Source organism: Vanessa cardui, chromosome 5, assembly GCF_905220365.1.
Source record: "Vanessa cardui chromosome 5, ilVanCard2.1, whole genome shotgun sequence".
Classification (NCBI taxonomy): Eukaryota; Metazoa; Arthropoda; class Insecta; order Lepidoptera; family Nymphalidae; genus Vanessa; species Vanessa cardui.
This window is the reverse complement of record NC_061127.1, coordinates 13,911,614-13,933,914: the sequence shown is the minus strand read 5'-3', so window position 1 is coordinate 13,933,914 and position 22,301 is coordinate 13,911,614. Positions and strand designations below refer to the sequence as shown.

Sequence of the window (22,301 nt, the reverse complement as noted above, 5' to 3'; positions counted from 1 at the left end):
AAATATTTATTCTCAAAATAAATACATAGTAAATCACTACTTCGATAACTTAATTATTGACCGTGGAAAAATATTTTAATAATTATTTTAAAGTCAATTTTCACCGGAGATATTTATAACTTAATTAATCAAATTTATTGAAAGTGCAAATCGTACTTACCATTGAATGTCAAACCGATATACAATTTTAATATACGATAAATATTTTAAATGTTTATACCGAGCGTTTGAAATTCATAAACATAATTAATTTAATTAAAGTTACTAACCTGTTATTAACCTTAAAACTTAAATAAGTTAACAAATAAGTTTTAAAAATATCATAAACTCAACCAAACCATAACAATGAAAAAAAAAAACAAGTCTAATAATTTTCCTTCAATAAATAACAGTAATGATATAACAGTTTAAAATATTTTTAGCAAAGACTTATAACTAAATAAAATCATGCATTGATAACATTGATTCATTTCATTTGTATTAATTATGTCTATAACAATAAATTACTTCATTAATTTTGTTTTTTGATTTATTTAATATCTATAAATGATTTTTTAAGTTTTATGGACGGACATTAAATACTTAAATATAAACAAATATACACTAAAACTAGTTACAATAAAATAAAATAATGTAATTATTTTTTTAAAGTTATCACTAAACAGTGACATAAATATGATGTCTTTTTGACAACTGAAGTATAGTAAACAATAACCTCACAAAATTAAAAAAAGATCTTAAAATAGGAAAAATGTATTTGTTATTGTTACTTTTCTAATTGTTAACATAAATAAAAATTTTAGTGTACGTTTATGTAATGAAAATAATGTCTTATAGATCAAAGTCAAACATACTGACATTATAAATAGAATTTAATGAAAGCAAAACATTATATAAAATAATAATTTTTATAAAGTATTAATAATGCTAAGTTATGCTTGTAAGTATTATTACTAAAGGCAAATTATAAATTTTGAGAGACGTTATTACTTGCGTTATTAGTAAGATCTGCTTGTATTATTTTAAGTTCTAAATGTAAAATCGTTCCTATTATATTTTCACATATAATTTTATAATGCAGTAGGTAATGATTTCATTGGTAGCTTTTAGTACATTTCTTTTTGTACTGGTTGTAGTTAAATTGAGCAATTTATATTTACTCTATGTATATTGTACATATTTGCATCATCTATTCAATTTTCCTATTTTATTACTTATTCAGATATACCTTTGCTAAAAAATCGGGCTTATTAAAAAAGTTATAATCTCTTGTTATTCATATATTGATGGTATGGAGTAACAGATGAACATGATCTTGTTCTTGTTCTAATATACAAGCAATATCAATAAATAAGTTTTTTTTTTAGAAATTAAGATTGCTACCTTTAAAACCACAAATGTTTGGTTATCTCCAAAAAAGTTTCTACTGTGATAATGTAAATGCAGCAGATGAAGAGAAGGAAAGAGAAATCGAAAGGATTAAAAAAAGTGTAAGATGAACAATTATGACATATTTTTTGTATTATATTCCTATTAGTAAGTGTAATTTTGTATATACTTCAATCTGCCAGTAGTAGCCTGTAAAATACCATTGTACTGTGATGCTTATAATACTAACATTTTCTCCAGTGAGTAGGTGTAACCAAATTGTCCTTGCACAAATTATACATGACTTTAGCTGTAAATACATAGTATCTAAACTCAGTAGTGCTTACTCACATTTGATCATGCAAATAGCAGCGAAAAACTGCTTCAGAAAAAAATGAGGTTCCATATTGCTATACTATTTAATTAGAATTCTGGGGCAGTATTATATATAGCCATGGTTGAAATTGGTCAACTACTTAACTTTGGGAACTACATCATTTACTGAGGGTTCAGATCATTTTATCTATCCAATAAGCCATTGCTTTTAATTATTTTTTTTTTTATTCTAACTTTATTTCAGGCGTCACTTGATGAGCCTCCAACAGCATGCTGTAGATCTGGCTGTGCCAATTGTGTATTCATTGTGTGGGCAGAAGCACTCGCTACAAAATTTGAGACTGCTGGTCCGGAGATCACAGAAAAAATAATGAAACAAGTTGATGATCCCTCAATGAGAGCTTATTTAGAACTAGAGTTAAGAATACGAGGATTAAAAAAGTCTTAAGTTTTCCTTGTATTGTTATGTATTAGAATGTTGTTGAAACATAGTTAAAGTTATAAAAATTAATAAGTTTCGATAATTTATTAAAATGTTATTGTTATATAAATCATTGTAAATAGTAATTTATGTTTTTTTAATATAATAACTAAAGAAAGTTATGATTTGTTTTTATTTTTATATAAAATAATATATTTTCATTTTGTATAATTTATCATTTATGAAATAAGTCATATTTTTATAGTATTATACATTTGGTTTTTCCATAGACCATTAAAAGGATTTTGAGTTAAATACTATGAGTGGTCATAATTACACTAATCGATTAACCATTCAAACCAGAAGGGAGAGATATGAATGGTTGGCACCAAACCAGAGCCTTGCTCAAAGTCCTACTAACCAATACAATTAGATTTCTGTTTTAACATCATACTTATTATGTAGTATTATTGTAATGTTAAGAGTGCATTAATCTACATAATTTGGTAGATCAAAATTTTCTTAGTGTTAATTGGTTTTTTAGAAAACAGTAAACACAAAATTTTCAAAATGTACTCCAATGGGTAGTATGCCGTTAAATTTTGAGAAAATTCGATTTGGATACTATTAAGGTACATTTAGAGGTAATTACATATTTTTTGTGAATTTTAATGAAAGTGCAAAGTTACTTTTTATTAAATTTTATTAAAAAAGTGTATATTTAACGAAAAACATCAACACCACTTACTTAAAAATTATGTAAACATCGAATTTACAGAAAATACATATTAACATAAATTTATTAAGTATGCATTTCTCTATAAATAACTTAATTTATATTGACTAGATTAAAATTTAGACTAGACATTGTAAATAACTTTTGTAATACAAATACTATAAAAAAGTTTTTTTGAGTAGTTTTATCGTGGGTCATTCACAATACGAATAGTCGAAACCCATGATCATTGACAAAATAATAAGTTTAAACAATATCAAAGTACTTTTAAACTTAAATTAATTAAAATTAAAACTACCACCGGTTCGAAAAGTACATTAAATCACAAAGAACCGGCAAAAAACTCAGTCGTTATCACTGTATTCTCATTTTCATGATTCCAAATACAGAGTATACAATATCAATAAAATACAATTAAACTCACATACATATAATAAAATTAACGACCCACGAAAAGTTATATTACATTCATAATAATTGGACTGGACTTATATCATTAGATCTTAGCCACTAATGTATAATTGGAAAAAGAAATAATAATAGCGCTTTTTTCCAACGCTTCAAATTTTTGACGTAGGAATTTTTATGTTAGCCGTTCGTGGCCTAACAAACGATTAGGTCGTTTCTTTATTTCTAATAATAAGTACATAGCCTTAGGTTTAAAGTCTCAACATTAAGCGGGTTCTGTTGTTAGTCTGTACTCACTCTTCCAATTGGCGTTCAATGACTTATTTCGATCTAGCTCACTTATGTTTTCACGTCACTAGATCTTATAATATTAGGTATGGCCATACACCTACATATAAGTAAAAAGCTTTCTATTATCTAAATTTTAAAACTAAAGTAGTCTTTCCTCTTCGTGATACATTACTTAATAATTTATATCTAATCAATTATATAATTTAGCATTGTTGCCTATATTAATTGGGAATGTCACAATTAGTAAAAATAGTAAAATTGTCTATGCCTGAATCTCATTGTTTTTGATAAGTTATGTGTTCTTTGATAAGTATATTTGTCATTAACAGACTAACAGTAATCAGTATACCCGAAGGCTATCTCTAGAATATATGGAAAAGGACTCTGAAAGGATAATTAATTAGTGTAAGTAGTGTAAATATAGAATTGTTAGTGTAGTATAATTTCATAATGATAACCTTCCAAATGCTTCCGATGGATCAAAATCTTTGAATGTGTTAGCACATCTTATTATGTATCGTATAAAGCTGTTTGTAATGCAACTATTTCTGCAAATTTGTATCTACGAAAGCTGAGCATTTTAAGATTTAACACGTAGAATTTAATAATTAACTAAGTCTAAACATCAAGTCCTTATGTATAATTTGCCATACAGTCAAAAATTCAGTTCTCATACGTTAATGTTTTTCTTATTATATTATTCAATACAATAATTACCTATATACTAGAACATTCATGCAACATTATTAATAATATTTCGGTCCACAACATATTATATGGAACTTTGTATAGTTTTAACATTCAAGCATATATTTAATCCTGTATATAATTACTTTATTAGGACGAAAAATTACAATTAGGCCAATTTAATTAAATCGACAAATGTTATGATTATGTTATCGATTAAATGTAACCGATTTATTAGATATTACTCATATTTAAACATCTTAATTAAAAACGACAAAACATCGATGAATATTAAATTTGAATATTGGTGTTGCCAGAACACGATACAAATTCACCAGACTCGGCATCAGACCAAATTATTGTAATCGTAGTCTAGACAATATAGTCGCTTCATGGCTGCTAAAACCCTGGCCCTTTTCACGCGATCTTCAAAATCGTAATCCTTACAGTCGTACACCCTGTAACCCTTATCTAAAAAATACTTAGATAAACCGCTCCACGTCGAGACCCTAATACTACTCAGTTCTCTATTGATTCCATTGAAGCAACCCGTGGTCCGTGGGATGGAGTGCTTCGATTGGTTAGCGTCAGTCCTCACAGAAGGATACGACGGGGGCGGAATGGTGGTCCCGCTGCGGCACGAAGCACGCGCAGGCGGGCGGGCCCGGCGACGACAGCGCCGAGCCCGGGCCCAGTGAGCCGCCGCACGACAGCCGCGCCCGGTCTCTGATGTTGAGCGCGGAACGACCCAAGCTCCACGGAGAGTCTTCGAACGTATCTCCGTCACCGAAACGGTTTATAAATTCTAAAAGAGAAACAAATACTTTGCTGTAGTCTATGTGTCTATTTGCAATCTATAACCTAGGAGCTAAAGAATCGTTAAGGAATAAATTTAAAGAAATCAAGATATTGACTGTTGCTTCTCAATATATATTCTCTAATGTTATGTATGTACGAAAAAATATTAATGATTTAATGAGAAAATGTGATACTCATAACATTGGTACAAGGAACAAACACAAACTTGTTACTCCTCTTACTCGACTGCGTAGAGCCAGTAACTGCTTTGTGGGGCAATGTATACGGTTTTACAACAGGATCCCAGAAAGCGTTCAAAATGCCTCTGTTGCCAAATTTAAAAAAAATTATTAAGGAACGCTTGTGTGCAAAAGGTTATTATACAATTAATGAGTTTATGATCAATAGCACACCTTGGGAATAAAACGATTGCCTGGCTATTTCATCTCATATTAAATTGTTTATTTATATAATACATAAGACAAACAAAAAAAAAAAAAACCCGCTGAGTTTCTTTCGCCGGTTCTTCTCAGGTCAGGGTATTTTCTTTCCGAACCGGTGGTAGTGTTTCAATTGACCATCAATAAGAAAGTGTAATGCTTCTATATTGAATAAAGTTATTTGAGTTTGAGTTTGAGTATGTGTAATCTATACTAGCTATGTGTAGTCTATAATAGCTAAAGGTCAATGTACTCCAGATTGTCTCAAGATAGAGTAAACATTAATAATAATTCATACTAAATTTGTGACTACTCCAATTAATTAGACTCTTGGCATTAAATAATAGTGTACCAATATATATTTTATTAGCCTGCTATTGTCAATTTATTGACTTTATTTCAATTAGTCTATTTCAATAAATAACTAAAGCGCTTGATTTTTTAGAACAAAGTTTCACTCACGATCACGGAATAGCGAACTTCTTCGTCTTTCGTGTTCTTCTCCAATTAACCACCACGTCTTCATATCGCCTTTTCCCTGTGAAGTATAAAGATTCAACTATTAATTTGACATATTAATCTAGTATTTTTTCTTTCATGAATTAGATTTGATGTTTTTTCAAATTATATTTTCTGTTAAAAAATATTAAAGAGTCAAGTGAAATATATGTTAATATTTTGAAAAAGATGAATCAAGAAGCAGAAGATCATCATCAATTTCGCAAATAATTTTCTTTCCAATCTAAGTTTGTATGCTGAATTAAAGTTTAATTTAAAAAAAAAATAAACTCATACTAATTATGTCAAATAGAATTTTATTGAATGAAATTTGTCTCGTAATTATTCGGCAAACTTAATTATTTATTAGAGAAAATATTATCCATAATATGGGAGATAGTTGTTTTTAAAATGATAATTTCTCTTTTTCTCCTGTACTTTATATCAGCTTACGTACCTTTATATTGATTATCCCTCGTTCCTTAAACTGATACCCGCCGTGTTGCTTCAACAGTTTATACGTCTCATTGCTGATGTGAATCCTCTGAGGTTCTCCAGTCGACTCCATTCGAGCTGCTGTATTTACCGTGTCTCCGAATAGACAATACCTCGGCATCTTAATTCCTACCACACCAGCTGCGCATTGGCCGCTATGAATACCTGTTAAAATTAAAGGAATTAATAGGAAATTACGATAAATAGTTTCAGAGAATCTTATTCAATAAAATATATAGAACTAGCAGTCGCTCACAGCTTTGCTCGCGTTTAAGGTTTTGGCACAAAAAAGGAGCTTATGTCCTTCCTAAGAATCGTGGGATAGCTTCGTAACAAATTTCATAAAATTCAGTTCAATGGCTAGGCCGTGAAAGGTCTACACATCGAGTTACTTTCACGTTTATTGTATTATATATGGGACCAACATTTATATGTGTCTCTTTCAGTTACAAAAATTATATGTGAAACGAATTGTAGCATACCTATCCTAATATGTAGTCTGGACGCTGGTAGATGCCTCGTTCGTATCTTGGGTACTGCTTCAAGGACATGAAGCGCGAGAGAGGCCACTTCAGCTGCGTGTCGTGAACAGCGCTCTGGGAGTCCACCTACCACCATATATGCGTCACCAATTGTTTCCACCTGAATAATGAATTGCCTTTTATTGTTGTACTAACGCTGTTTATCTTCTAAACTATTGGTATGTCATTATCATTATAAACCATTATTAAAATTATAGGGGGAAGGATCGCCTGCAGCTAATTGATGACTACCTCTATCTATAAATACATAATTGATAAATCATATTATTAGTAGTTTGTAAATATCCCATTAATTTATTTTTAATATTTTGAAATATATTTATTTATTTTATAATTAATATTTATTTTAATTTTATTAATACGAACAGAAGCATATGAATAAATCCTTACCTTATATACGTTATAAAAAGATATGATTGCGTCACAGCACGTGTACAAGTCATTCAATATTTCTACGATCTGAAAAAAATAAATAAAAACACATTAATAACTGCCAATTACCAGAGTATACGTGAGCAAAATTAGTGCACCTCTTTGAAACGGTTATAAACCTTAAAAATATTGCCATAACAATAAACTAGGTAACATTTGCATTTTGAAATATCTTACAATATTATATCTTACGATATTCTCCAAAGTAAAGCTCGTAAGCATATAATATAGTACATAATTTTTACAATTGTTTATACTATAACATTCAATGATTTATTACTATACCGCCATTGACACGAAGGGCTATCATTGTTTATTAGAGATGGGATAACAATATAGGTTTGTATATTTTTTTTGTGATGTGAATGTGATAGGTAGGTGGATGGGCAAATGGACCACTTAATGGTAAGTTATGGTTACCCACACTCATAGACATTGACGTTGTCAAAAATATGAACCATTCCTAACACCAATGCGCCATCAGCCTTGGATGCTACGATATTATGTCCCTTGTGTATGTCGCCCGCATACCTTGCTGTTGGCGGTAGAAAATCTGATGATTGGCGCTTACTCAGCCCAATCACCTAGTAAAATATATTAACTTATGTATAATGGTAGGTCCATATGACTTAGCACAGACTTCTATTGATTTTTGTCTGTGCAACTTAGCAGCGCAGATAAAAGTCAGTGTATTGGAAAAGTCTAAGCTTTGCATGAAAAAGTCGGAACTATTTATGAAAGTTGAAAGTCTGTTTGTATGTTTGCGTGCTATTTGGTATAAAATAGTTGATCAGTGAATTATTGTTAATTGTTTCTTTACTGAAAGATCAATGAATTTTATCCATCTCTGGTTAGAACTGTTCGCAACGGGGTTTGCAACGATACTGCTATGAAAATTGTTTGAAAAACTCTGCACTGTCAAATTAAAAGTCGGAGGCAATGACAAGTCCGTGCAGACATTTTGTCAGAGAGTTATTGATTTTACTATCAAATGCTAGGTTACATCCTGTTTGTAATGTAAGCAGGTAAATGTTAGCACTGTTCCTGAACTCTTTCGTTCGTGTCAGATTTGCCGTTCCATCGCTCACTCACTCACTATAAAAGTCTATAGGTACTGTAAAAGTCCAACTGGTCTCCCTTGTGATGTGCCGCTGTGACCGATTGATAAGATTACTCAGTGTGTCTGTTATATTGCTATAGGACTGTATATAAATATTAACACTGTAGGATGTAACCTTTGTCATCATCCTACAGTCTTACTTACTTAGGCTAGTGCAGGGTGAAAATAGATTTTATTGCAATACATTCATTCTATATGTAGGATGTAGATCTCACATGAGAAAATAATTATTTAACGTTTTACGATCGTCATTTGACTCTATTATAACATAAAACCGACCCACAAAAAGTATAAAACTTATAACAGAAGGTACAATCCCTAAGTGAAATGTTTTAACCAAAGACTTATCGTTACGACACAAAAGGTCGTATGTATATTTTTTTATTTCATAGTAGCACGTGCTTTTTTATTATTTTATAATAATTTTCTCCTCGATTTCTATGTACGACCTCTTCCCGTTTTGGTATCGGCGTCCATCTGGACAATGCCGCTTGCAACCTACAAGACTTCTAACTTTTGTGAAAAACTCTAAAATATTCCTTATTAATTTTTGAGTTAATTTATAGGTATATTTCAAAATTTAAATGCCATTAGGTAGAAAGCAAGTTTGCTGTTTCGAAATATATAGAAACCTAAGTCCAAGTTAAATAAAGTCTCAAATCAAGACTCAAATTTTTAGGTTTGAGCCAAAGAATAGCGGCTGATAATTTAAAGACAGTCAACAGGAGAGCTTATTAAAAAGCAATTAGTCAGGAATTAAATCTTTAAAATAATACAAGATTTCGTTAATGGCAGTACCAGAGTTATAGATTAAAGAGATTAGAGATTCTACAGAATTTTCCTAATTCACGACATCACTTTAGAAACACTTAAAATTATCAGTGTTTTTTTTGCTATATTATCCATGTATTATATACAAAAACCTTCCTCTCGAATCACTCTATCTGTTAAAAAACCACATCAAAATCCGTTGTGTAATTTTAAAGATCTAAGTATACATAGGAAGAGAGAGCGGTAAGTGGCTTTGTTTTATACTATGTAATGATGATATTTATTTCATAAGTTATTAGGGTTATCCACAATTTTTTGATGATGATGGTGATCTATGTGCGACATCAAACTTCGAAGTTATAATAACGTAATTCTAAAAAGATTACTATTGATATAAATTGGTTCTTCTAAAAAAAATGTTTTACAAGTAAATAAAATGTGTACAAAGTTTTTTAATTAAGTTCGATTAATCATTTTATATTAAATAAATCGCTAGATTCGAATCGAATTACAGTCTTGAAGTAAGATTAATGTCTAATGAAATATTTTAATAAGCCTAAAAGGCTTTGCAGTAATTATAAATACTAATTGATTTATTTTATTCTTGAAGCGAAGTTTTTTTAAACGGTTTTCAGTTATGTTGTCACGTACCTAAGTAATAAGAGTTATGTTTCAGGTGGTCTCTTTCTATTCGTCTTCTTTTATTGTACATATTAGTATTATGTGTACAATATAATGTTAACTTATTTTTTGTTTAATTCACATTGGATTTTTAATAACAATTATATTTCTAATATTACAGTTATGTAATACAAAGCGAATACAACTTAGTTCCAACTGGGTGTTCCGACGACAAATATATTTTTCGATTCAATGTGCGTTATATGTCGTGCAAATTTAGATTTTATATTTATAATCAACGAGCGACCCTCTAACGAGCACACGGGTGCAAAACTGATACAAAATATACTACAGAATGTCTTTTATTCAATTTTACAGTCATTAGAGAATAGAAAACGCTATGATTCTGCCTTTTAAATCTGTAATATCTTCGAAAACATTCATTTAAATTGCATACCGTAAAGGGCCAAATTGATCGATATTAAATGCTCAATGTATTAGAGTACTGAAATGGATAAGGATTAATGCTGAATTGTTTTAAATCGTTACGAAAATAAGCCATTATTTATCGTAAAAAGTAAAGGATAATAAATGGTTGTTGGAGATTATCCCTTAGAGATAGAAATATAACATCGCGGACTTTTTTGAAGACCTTTTTAAGTTGTACAATACTGTAGTACGAGTACATTATTTTGATCTATCTCGTAGGGTTAAACCAGCGTTTGCAATGTAAGCGCAAAAAAAGTGTTCATTTAGGACGTCACTTTAAAAACTGAAATTATCAGTGTTCCTATACTATATTGTGCATGTATAATTTATGTGAATTAATCTTTTAAAACAACCGCATCAAAATCACTTGCGTAATTTTAAATATCTAAGCAAACATAGGGACAGACAGCGATAAGCGACTTTGTTTTATACTAGGTAATAATAATGATATTGATATTTGAATTAAATTTTCGCTGAAATGCGAAATATCCTCGTAGTATAAACATGACGTCAGGATAACGTTACTTTGATGTTGATTGAAACAACCGCTTTCGTCACTTTTGGATTTCATATAACAGAATTTGATATATCATTGTAATAAGTATTTATTACAGGTTTTTTAGCTATGGAAAGGGTAATCTGGTTGGTCTACTGTGGTTTAAGAGTAGAGCTACAATAGTTCAGTGGAGAAAAACGTCGAACTTCATCGAAAGCAACAGGTTCAATCACAAGCAATAATACTATATTGATTTGATTGACAGAATCAATAGTTTACACCTAATACAACAAGAACAACAACAACTACACCAACCAACCACTCCTGGGCTAAGGCTCCTTTGAGGAGAAAGTTTGTGTAGTATATTACAGCACGCTGTTCCAATGAGGGTTGGTGGCAGATCTTCTATGAAATTAGACACATGCATGTTTCCTTACTTGTTTTCCTTCACCGCCGAGCACGAGACGACTTATAAACACAAATTAAGCACATGAATATTCAGTGGTGCTTGCCTGGGTATGAATCCGCAATCATCGGTTAAGATGCATGCTTTCTAACCACTGGGCCATCTCGGCTCCCAATATATACCGTACCTTTCACGGGCAACTTATTGCAAGTTAGTGGTCTGGTTCCACTCAGAGACCTTAAGAAAAGTGCTACCACAGTATTAATGGATACATGTATCTTTATATGCATACGTTGAACGAACATACACTGCATTTGAAAAAAATATACACCAAAAGCCATTTATTTTATCCTATTGAAAATAAACGGAACATAATAGGGTGCGCGTAAAATATGATAACATAGAAATCATACGTGATTTAAAAACGAAATTTGATTGGTTGCTAAGAATTTGAGGAAAACGTCGTTGAGCCTGCACATGAAGCCTTACATAAGATATATTCAATACAAGACAACCTCCATGGTCGAGTGGTGTGTACACCGGTTTTCATGGGTACGCCACTCCGAGGTCCCGGGTTCGATTCCCGACCGAGTCAATGTAGATTATCATTAGTTTTCTTTGTTGTCTTGGGTCTGGGTGTTTGTGGTACCGGAGTTACTTCTGATTTTCCATAACACAAGTGCTTTAGCTAGTTACATTGGGATCAGAGTAATGTATGTGATGTTGTCGCATATTTATTTATTATTTATATTCATGCTGATTTGAAATATTATAAAATAGAGAATATGACGACTTCACTTTGACTTATTTATACAGTCAAAACAAGCCCTCTTTTAGGCAAACTTAGGCAATACAGGATAGAAAGATTCTAGGTTATTACACCTTAGTACTATAATTATGTATCCCACTGCTGGGCTAATGTTTTTAGAGCTTAAACCCGTTGGTGGATCAACATGTGCTGAATCTTTATTCGAAAGTCTAGATGTGCGTGTCCAACTTCGAATCCGTAATTTTCCACCACGTATTCTTTCCACGTATTCTTTCGAATTTCGTAGGTTTATAGCTAAGTAGCAGTCCGACCTTTCGTGTGGGGTATTGTTAAAAAGGTATCTTTAAATACAACAAAAATTGCCTTAAACCATGTGGATCAAACCCCCCAGTCTCGATATATACTAATACAAAGTTAAAATTAGAGCGTCCCCCCCCCCTTAACTTTTGAAATACTATTAAAATAATTCTGAAAAAAATGTGCTGTATACCAAGTAAGTACTTTCAACGAAAACTATAGCGGACTCAGTATCATACATAGTTACATTTTCAACCGACTTCCAAAAGGAGGAGGTTATCAATTCGTCTGTATTTCTTTTTTTTTTTTTTTTTTTTTTTTTTTTTTTTTTTTACCTCATAACTTTTTACTGGGTGGACCGATTTTGATAATTTTTTTTTGTTTGAAAGGTAGTGCTTCCCGTGGGGTCCCATTTTTTTTATTTTTTTTTCCGATGATGGTATCCATGTGAAAACGACATAAGTCTTAAATTTGCATTATGTATATGCGCGACAAATAGGTGAATAACTGAAAATCACGTTAACCAATTTTGATAATTCTTTTTTTATTATAAAATATATACTTCAAGGGTAATTTGGTGAAAGTTTGGTAAGGTTCTGAGCACAGGATCCATGACAAAGTAACGGAACGGAAGGGAACGGAACAATTCTGAGGAGCACGTTAGCGATACTCAGTCGAATCTTTTATTTATAGGTTATTTGGATATTTGAGTCACCTTCCGTAATGTGGTTATGTGTACGTAATTATCATAGTCGAATATTTTAATCAACTAGCTACCCACCCCGGCTTCGCACGGGTGCAATACTGATACTAAATATACTACAGAATTTGTTTATATACGACATCACATCGCAAACTTCTAAAATTATCAGTGTTTCTTTACTATATTGTTCATGTATTATATACACAAACCTTCCCCTTGAATCACACTATCTTTTAAAAAAAACCGCATCAAAATCCGTTGCGTAGATTTAAAGATATAGGGACAGAGAAAGCGACTTTGTTTTATACTATGTAGTGATGGAACTCCTATACGGCTCGCAGTTAGGGTGCGATATGGGGTAGAATTTCTTACTATATTTAATCAAATTTTGTGTATGTGATGTGATGTCATATGATGTACGAAATATAGTTGGTCTTTTTCAAAGTTTTTTTGCTGAGTTCGATTACAGCTCTTTCGAGGGATCCTTGTAGTTTACGCCGCGTGACGTATTAAATCCGCATTTTCGAAAGTCTATTTTTACTTTATTCGCAAGTTTCCTTTGAAATTGTCCTCGAAGTAGTTTCTGACTCATATAAACGGAACGCTTAATCTATCCATATTAAAAAAAAATAGTTAGTCAACATCAGCTTCACTTAAAATCAAAAAATAAATAAAATTTTAACAAAAAGAAAAACCGACTTCAAACAAAACACTATTTTAAAACAAATGAATATGCACGAAAAAGTAATAAAAATAATTGCGTATTCAACATATTTTTTAGAGTCTTCCTAAGTTAAATGAAATGAAAAATATTAGACTACTTAAAAGTCGATTAACGATTATATCATGTAGTTATAGTTATTGGCATATTTGGAGCCGGTGTCAGCCACGGTGCCCTTGCCCCAACAATCAAAAGAAAGAAGCGATACGAGCCCCTTGATTGATCCAGTATATTATTGTGTAAAAGGTAATTTGTAAAAAACATATTTGTTAAAGTATTCTCGTATTGTTTTTTGATAGATATACTGTAGGGTTTTATTGGCTGACACCGACTCCAAATATAACAATAATTATAACTACATGATATAATCCTTAATCGACTTTTAAGTAGTCTAATATTTTTCATTTCATTTAACTTAGGAAGACTCTAAAAAATATGTTGAATACGCAATTATTTTTATTACTTTTTCGTGCATATTCATTTGTTTTAAAATAGTGTTTTGTTTGAAGTCGGTTTTTCTTTTTGTTAAAATTTTATTATACAACTCGACCAACTTATGACGTGACGCCCCAACTAAATGGTAATGCATGGAAATAACTACCTAGAAACTATGAAAATAAGTAGGAATGTTACATACCTACATGCAGAAGTGGTCCAGGGTAGAAATAGATATTGCTAAATTTCCATCTTAGCCCATCTTATGGCTACGGAACCCTTTCATGTGCGTGTCCGACACGCTCTTGGCCGGTTTTTTTTTTTGCGTCTTCCGACATCTTTGACAATTGTCGTTGTATTTCAACTTATTTCAACAAAAACCTTAATAAATCATATACCTGAACCATCCTTATGAATCCCTTTGTTTATCAGTGAAAACCGCGTGAAAATCCTTACTGTAATTTTGGAGTTTATCGCGAACATAGAGACAGAACTTGGTGGTAGGGCTTTGTGCGAGCCCGTCTGCGTAGGTACCACCTTATTAGTTATTCTACCGCCAAATAAGAGTACTCAGTATTGTTGTGTTCCGATCTGAAGGGTGAGTGAGCCAGTGTAATTACAGTCACAAGGGACATAACATCTTAGTTCCCAAGGTTGGTGGCACATTGACGATGTAAGGAATAGTTAATATTTCTTACAGCCTCATTGTCTATGGGCGATGGTGACCACTTACCATCAGGTGGCCCATATGCTCGTTCGCCAACCTATACCATAAAAAAAAGACAAACGCGGCATGGGGACTTTGTTTCATAATATGTAGTGATGTAGTAAGCACGCTCTTGGTTGTAGTAAACATATGTAGCAGAATATTGGCACATGCAGATTGTTTGTACCGTGAGATACCGTGAATTACAATAGATGGAAATAAAGAATAAATCCAGTAGTATTATAATAATAAATTCCCAGCAGACTCGTTCATTCCAGTTTAGCATTTCCACATTTACGACTTGCAATAACTTTTCTGCTCTATATTTTCTTGGATTTTGTTGCCTTTACTTAAGCTATGCTTTATACAAATTTAGTAATGGCCTATTGAAATAAATGGACTGTAATGATTAAGGTCTTATTTTTAAATCTGGATATTACCTAAAATGCGTCGCAATGACTCTTTTATCATCTTTATTATCATCCACAACAGCGATATTTTAAGTAGATCAGTTGAGGTCTGAAGAGTTTTTAGTTTTAAGCTAAGGATAACATGTATTATTGACCAATTTGTTTGCTTGTCATTAATCTTTCAAGCGTTGCCATATTTACTCATTACTTAAAGTCTTTTAAGCTCTTTGTATTCTAGTAATGTCATAATATTATAATTTGTAATAGATGGACAAATTGTGCCAGTTGTTCTTTTGCGAGTTGATTCGGTGGATGCTTTTTAAGGCACGTGTGGGTTTCCTGAATTTGAATATATTTATGTATTTATGAATGTAGACACATTAATTAAAATACAAAATCTTCGTCTCCTATTCCAAATTATCGGTTTGCATTTGTCCTTTTGACCTTTGCGTAATAGTGGAAAACTTCTATTAATATTATATAGATTTGTCTTATTGTCTCCACTGGTTACAGGAAGTCTGGCAATATTTTTGCCCAGAGAAATAGAATTGCGATTCAATAGAGAGATTCCGCTAGTATTCTTGCCACCATTCGAAGCGGTATTTTTAATGCTTATTGTTATATAGTTAAAGGATCTATGTAAATAGATCATAGATCAGCTAAAAGATAATGTAAATAAAGTTGGCTGTATATTAATACCGAAAATCAAAATATAAGTAAAATTAATATTGAGCACATTTTAAATTACATTAATTATACTTGACTTGTTTAGAAAGTATCTTTTAAATTAGATTTTTGACGCGACTAAAGAAGCTTAAGTCGATTTTCAAAACTATCCAAAATATAGTTGTAAGACTTAAAATACATAGTAAATAAGCTATACCGCTTTAAATTTAGGATAAACCGCCGAATTTTGTTAAAAATTAAAACACAACAGCGTTTGATGAGTTACCAACACAGAATACACTTGGAAATGATTAAAACGAAACGTTTATCATACAGAGTACTGCTAGAGCGTAAACGAATCGTATTTGGAATTACGTATGTCCTTAATTAAAGTAATTCATTGCTTTCTCAATAAAGAAACTCATTATGTTCAGTTTAATTAGTTTTTTTGTTTTCTTTTAAATGGGTCGGTTAATACTTTAAACCGATCTATGGTATAAAACACATAATCCATTCTGATTGAAAATACAAATTGATTAATTCCTCTCAATAATGTTCCAAAAATAAAACACATTATGTATGCAAATATTGGACAACATCACATACATTACTCTGATCCCAATGTAAGTAGCCAAAGTGCTTGTGTACCACAAACACCCAGACCCAAGACAACATAGAAAACTAACTAACTAAATTTTCAACATTGACTCGGCTGGGGATCGAACCCGGGACCTCGGAATGGCGTACCAATGAATACCGCTGTACACACTACTCGACCACGGAGGTCGATGAATATAATGGCCAATGCCCGAAATAATATATTTATATTTATGGTTCTAGATATTTTTATAGATATAGAATGTTGTGTGGTTCCGGTTGTAAGGGAAGAAATACCCTTATTTGAAATGAATGGGATATTTTCTAAAGATATCCGGTTATTGAGGGAAGCGATATGGGTTTTTTTATCAATTCAAGTTCGTGCGATGGCCGTCCTCAATAGGGACTGGAAGGGCCGTGAAATAATTGTAAAATACGCATCAGTTACCATTCTAGTGCTATGCTCTGCTCTTGGGTCGGGGAGCTCTCTTCAGTAGGGGTTGGTTGCCTTACTTACTGAATCTTTCGTTAATACGTACAGCAATTCAAAGCAATCCCATTTGCCGCAGTAATCAGGGCACAGCTCATCTCAATAAGTGGATGTTTCAGTAATTGGGTCAGCCAAATTTTATTAAACATAATAAATAATAAATAAATATTGGACAACATCACACACATTACTCTGATCCCAATATAAGTAGCTAATGCACTTGTGTTATGGAAAATCAGAAGTAACGACGGTAACACAAACACTCAGATCCAAGACAATATAAAAAATTAATGAACTTTTTCCACATTGAATCATAAGTTATTTAGCAGAAACGTCTAACTCACTAACAAAAGCATTCCCAAGTTGTTCGAAACTGACCATTTATAAAAGGGATATGAGAAAGAAAATGAAAATCACGATCACAGTTGTCTTTTAAGATGTTATAGAAACTAAGCGCATGATGGCTAGTAGATCTACCTCAGAAGATAGGATTTTCAAAGAGTTGATTAAAATATACCTCAGTTTAATGGCAAAAGTTATTTCACAGTCGTGGGCAAAGTTTTAAGTGCAGATTTGTCCGAGTACACCTGCGTATCACCAACTTTATTAACATAGATTTACTTTTTATCTGGCGTTGAATTCTTATATTCTAAATTCAAAATATTGGGTATCTAGTGACTCAAATAAGCAAATAACCTATAAATACAACATTTGGCCGAGTATCGCTAACGTGCTCCTCAGAATTGTTCCGTTCCCTTCCGTTCTGTAACTTTGTCACGGATCCTATGCTCAGAACTTTATCAAACTTTCACCAAACTACCCTTGAAGTATATCCTTTATAATAAAAAAAGAATCATCAAAATTAGTTGGCGCAATTCTATGTTATTTACTTATTTATCGAGCACATACATAATGCAAATTTAGGACTTATATCGTTTTCATGTGGATACCATAATCAGAAATGGACTAAATTAAAAGGATCTACATGGGAAGCACTAGTTTTCAAATAAATAAAATATCAGTATCCGCCAACCCAGCGAAAAGAGGTAACAAAAAAAAAAGAAAAAAAAATAAGAAGAATTGATAATCTCCTCCTTTTTGAAGTCGGTTGAAAAATATATATCAGTAGAAGTACTTAAAATTTTTGAGTGCTTGTTGTAAATATGAGCAATCGTTCGATACATTTTTATTGTGTCCTTGTGTTTAGAGTAGTGGCTTACGTTTAAAAGTGGAATTCTTTTTTTTAACAGTTACATGAGCACAATATTCATTTCCAAATGAAATTTGTCCAACAAGTTACTGCTGACTTTTTTCTATTTAGTCACTTGCTCTTTATCAGTTTATTCTCCATATCATCCTTTATTACAGAAATTTAACGAAATAAGTCAACTTTTTTGAACTTGTTATAAAGTGATTCGATCAAACATGTTTATGAAAGTACTATTTCCAAATCAATCCACAATCCACGATCAAAACATATCACATAAAACGTTATCTGATCAACTCATGTTTGTACATGGAATATTTTTGAAGATGAAAATGTTTTTAGTCCAATTAGTATTGGTCTGTCTGTGTAAGTGTTCAGTTACTTAAACAATCGTAATTAAATTTGACATAATTACTTCTTCACCAAATCAAATCAAAATAAACGTCATCAAGTAGGCTTTTACAAGCACTTTCGAATCGTCGTTTAACAATTAAGTGAAGCTACCGCCGCTTCAGAAAGTAGATTCTACCGAGAAGAACCGGCAAGAAACTCAGTAGCTAATCTGTTTCAACATTTAAAAAAATCACTCATATTAGTATTTAATAAATTATTAAACTATATTATATATAAACAAAAAGTTTTTCTTCTATTCGCATTTCTATAACTTATTAATTCTGTATATGGCAAATTTTGTAATATTAAGTCATTAATGAGAGGTAAATGGGTTGCAATGGCGGCATGCGCGAAGGCTGCGCTCAGAGTCGGATTTAAAGGTGTGGAGGCCCCGGGGCCACAAAGCAGTGAGGGCCCTAGACAAACAGAAGCGTGAACACCCTAATAATTATATTATTATGAATTAATTAATTTTTTTTTTATTTCAATCAGTAAGCTATGAATTGTTTCGTATTTGTATCGGTAACTTTTAAAATATTATATAGTAACATTATTATAATTTGACTATATCTCAGTATTTGTTAACTTGCTGAAAACTGTGGCCCCCTCTCATGTGGAGGCCCCAGGGCAGTTGCCCCGGTTGCCCTCCCCTAAATACGGCCCTGGCTGCGCTTAGTATTGGACGTAGTATTTAGACATTGCAGCGTGACCTTATTATTATTCTACATACATATATTATTCTAAAATCAAAGTAGCCTAAGTCACTCAGCTATCTGCCAGTGAAACTCCCGTCAACATCGGTCCTACCGGTTAAGAGATTAGCCGGATCAAAGAGACAGCAAAAATTGTATAAAATGATATTTTGTTATATACGCGTATATACGCATTTAGTAAAAAACTGTTATTTCAATACTATAAATAGACACAATAACAACAACAAGCTATTTTTAACTTGGCCAAAAAAAATAAAGCTCACGTCAAAACATCTTTGATAAATAAGACATGTTAGTCGATAGAAGATTTTATATTATAGTTTATATTAAAGAGAAAAAAATCGTGGACTTAGTATTTTTTAGGTTTTTAGGTCGGTTAGGAATCAAACTATAATTGTACATTACTGACAACAACAATAACAACAAACAACAACATCAGCCTGTAAATTTCCCTCAGCTGGGCTAAGGCATACTCTCTCTTTTTGAGAAGTTTTGGAACATATGCCAGAACTTCTATGAAATTGGATACATGCTGGTTTCCTCACGATATTTTCCTTCACCGCCGAGCACGAGATGAATTATAAACACAAAATAAGTACATGAAAATTCAGCGATGCTTGCCTTGCACAGGGCCATCTCGGCTATTTTACATTACTGACATACTCTATAAATAAAATGGTGAAAATGAGTAACTACTGAGTTTATTCTCGGTTGAATAAATTTCTTTTATGAGCCTAATTGAATAACATTTTGTTTATTTGGCAAGGTTCAATGTTTGCTCAATGTAACGCAATACCAGGGCCCTTATCATGCTAGCAATGTTTCCAGTAAGCGGATTAATGAGCGCTTAATATTTATATTTTCTTTCATTAAGAGCCACTTGACTGTTCCTGTTTCAAAAACGTCCTATAACTCGATTTCCATTTCCACCTTTAATTATTTAGCAATTGCTTTTTGATAAAAACCTTTTATAGATGTTTGAAATACAAAGTGATTATTTTAAATGTTACACTACAGAAATTGCAAACAATTCTTGAAGTAATAGTATTCAATTTAGAAGTGACTCCATTAAGTCGTGATATAAGGGGGTGTCAATGATTAATGAGTAGTGATAACTACATACCATCAGACGCCATTTGCCAGTCAGTAATTAGTAATAAGGGGGACTATATTGTCGATGTATATTGCACGTAAAACAAAAATATTTATTAGTATATATTTATTTATCACATTTCTTGAGCTCAGGTGACCAGGGGATTTTTTTCTTGTTCGAACCTGACTGGAGTTTTGATTTGTTCATTGGTGAAAGAAAATACCGTGAGGTAACCTGCATTTATCGGGTGTATCCATATACCGTAACGTCGTGAAACAAGCTTCAAAAATTCTCTAAAAGAGGCCTTATAAAATTCACTGTTTTATTGTTTAAAGGTGAGTTTATAGTCAATATAGTAAAATCTATTAAAACGCTTCCGATAAGAGGCGGAAGGTTAAGTATTTTAGTATAAAAGGCACCGATAAAAAGATGTAAGGATCATTGATGGGGAATTTCCTTTTCTAAACTTTTCTCTTTGCTAATCTTAGCGAAATATTACATATTTCAAAGTTAAGGCGATTTGTAATAATTATTCATTTTCGTAATGGAATATTGAGTTATGTTTTTAAATGCCAGATGGGGACCGTGTAATTATTTGGCTTTACTAATAAACAACGTCTAAGTTAACAGAGCATGTATACTTATCTCTTTCTATCATCAGGAAATTAACATTTGAAAGAAGAACACACCACTGCGAAACAATGTCTCATAGATAATACTATGCATCATTTATTAGTAAGAGCATTTGAGGTCGAGAAAATATGTTTGTGTATAAATAATATTACTTAATTACCGTTTTCATTGATAACAATATAAGAGATAAATATAGTAACAGCCTGTAAATTTCCCACTGCTTGCACATGAACATATTCCACCACGCTGTTCCAATGCGGGTTGATGGAATGCATATGTGGCAGAATTTAGATGAAATTAGACAAATGCAGGTTTCCTCACGATGATGAATTATAAACACAAATTAAGTACATATATATAGTGGTGCTTGTCTGGGTTTGAACCCGCAATCATCGGTTAAGATGTACGCGTTCTAACCACTGGGCCACTTAAGCTCAATATATAGCGATTATAAGATATATAGAAATATACAAGAGATAAATATATGCAGGGCTTTTGTTTCATGATAGGAAGCCATTATTTTAAAAATAAGTCATAAGATCAATATTAATAACTACTATTTCGCGGTAGAATATCCGATACGCGTGGTACCAATATGAGCTTGTAATAAAATTAAATAATATTGTAGTAGAAATAACCACAACTATGTAATAAAATATGCTAAATGCGAGTCAGATTCACGCAAAGAGGGTTCAATACCACACTGTTCTGAAACATTTACGGAATTTCAAAGTTTTTCCTACACTTGTTCTACAGGACATTACTTTCTTCTAAATTCCATGATTTATGGTCAACGGCAAGTGCCCTATAGGTTTCAATTCCATTTGGAAATGTATGCGACACAAACAATCCTTTGCTTCCATTGAGTTAGAGGTTTTTACATATCCAAGTGATCGCGAACCTCAGTATTCGGTATTAATGTAAACTTTATGACTTTGCGTGTATAGATGAATAACGAATTCATGAAAGTTCACTTTTTTCTTTAACGCTACGGAACCCTAAAAATATTGTTAGAAATCGTAATTACTAATTAACAACAGACTGTAAATTTCCCACTGCTGAGCTAAGGCTGTTCCAATGCGGGTTGGTGGAATGCACATGTTGCAGAATTTA

The 22,301-nt window shown here is 31.9% G+C and overlaps 2 protein-coding genes across 3 annotated transcripts in view; one reads left to right on the top strand and one right to left on the bottom strand.

Annotated features, from left to right (window-relative positions):
• Positions 1–662: 662 nt before the first annotated feature.
• Positions 663–2,237, top strand: LOC124529888 (oxidoreductase-like domain-containing protein 1). Of its 2 annotated transcripts, none has more exons than XM_047103825.1 (3): positions 663–940; positions 1,368–1,490; positions 1,949–2,237. In XM_047103825.1, the coding sequence occupies exons 1-3, from the start codon at positions 935–937 to the stop codon at positions 2,150–2,152; spliced, it is 333 nt and encodes a 110-aa protein (XP_046959781.1). In that variant the 5' UTR covers positions 663–934; the 3' UTR covers positions 2,153–2,237. The 2 variants fall into 2 exon arrangements, with proteins under 2 accessions (XP_046959781.1, XP_046959782.1); XM_047103826.1 differs by lacking the exon at positions 663–940 and adding an exon at positions 1,271–1,289.
• Positions 2,238–4,481: 2,244 nt separating this feature from the next.
• Positions 4,482–22,301, bottom strand: part of LOC124529733 (guanylate cyclase 32E-like) — a 218,043-nt gene continuing 200,223 nt past the window's right edge. The window contains exons 18-22 of the mRNA XM_047103629.1: positions 7,411–7,479; positions 6,961–7,120; positions 6,441–6,643; positions 5,966–6,023; positions 4,482–5,082 (exon numbers count right to left, since the gene is read on the bottom strand). Coding sequence (XP_046959585.1) covers positions 4,835–5,082; positions 5,966–6,023; positions 6,441–6,643; positions 6,961–7,120; positions 7,411–7,479 — 738 coding nt within the window. The 3' untranslated portion in view covers positions 4,482–4,834. The remainder of the gene's footprint in view (positions 5,083–5,965; positions 6,024–6,440; positions 6,644–6,960; positions 7,121–7,410; positions 7,480–22,301) is intronic.

Bases quoted from the DNA above. Each gene is read 5' to 3' on its own strand.
- LOC124529888 (XM_047103825.1), top strand. The intron at 1,491-1,948 runs GTAAGATGAACA...ACTTTATTTCAG, and splicing joins TCGAAAGGATTAAAAAAAGT to GCGTCACTTGATGAGCCTCC.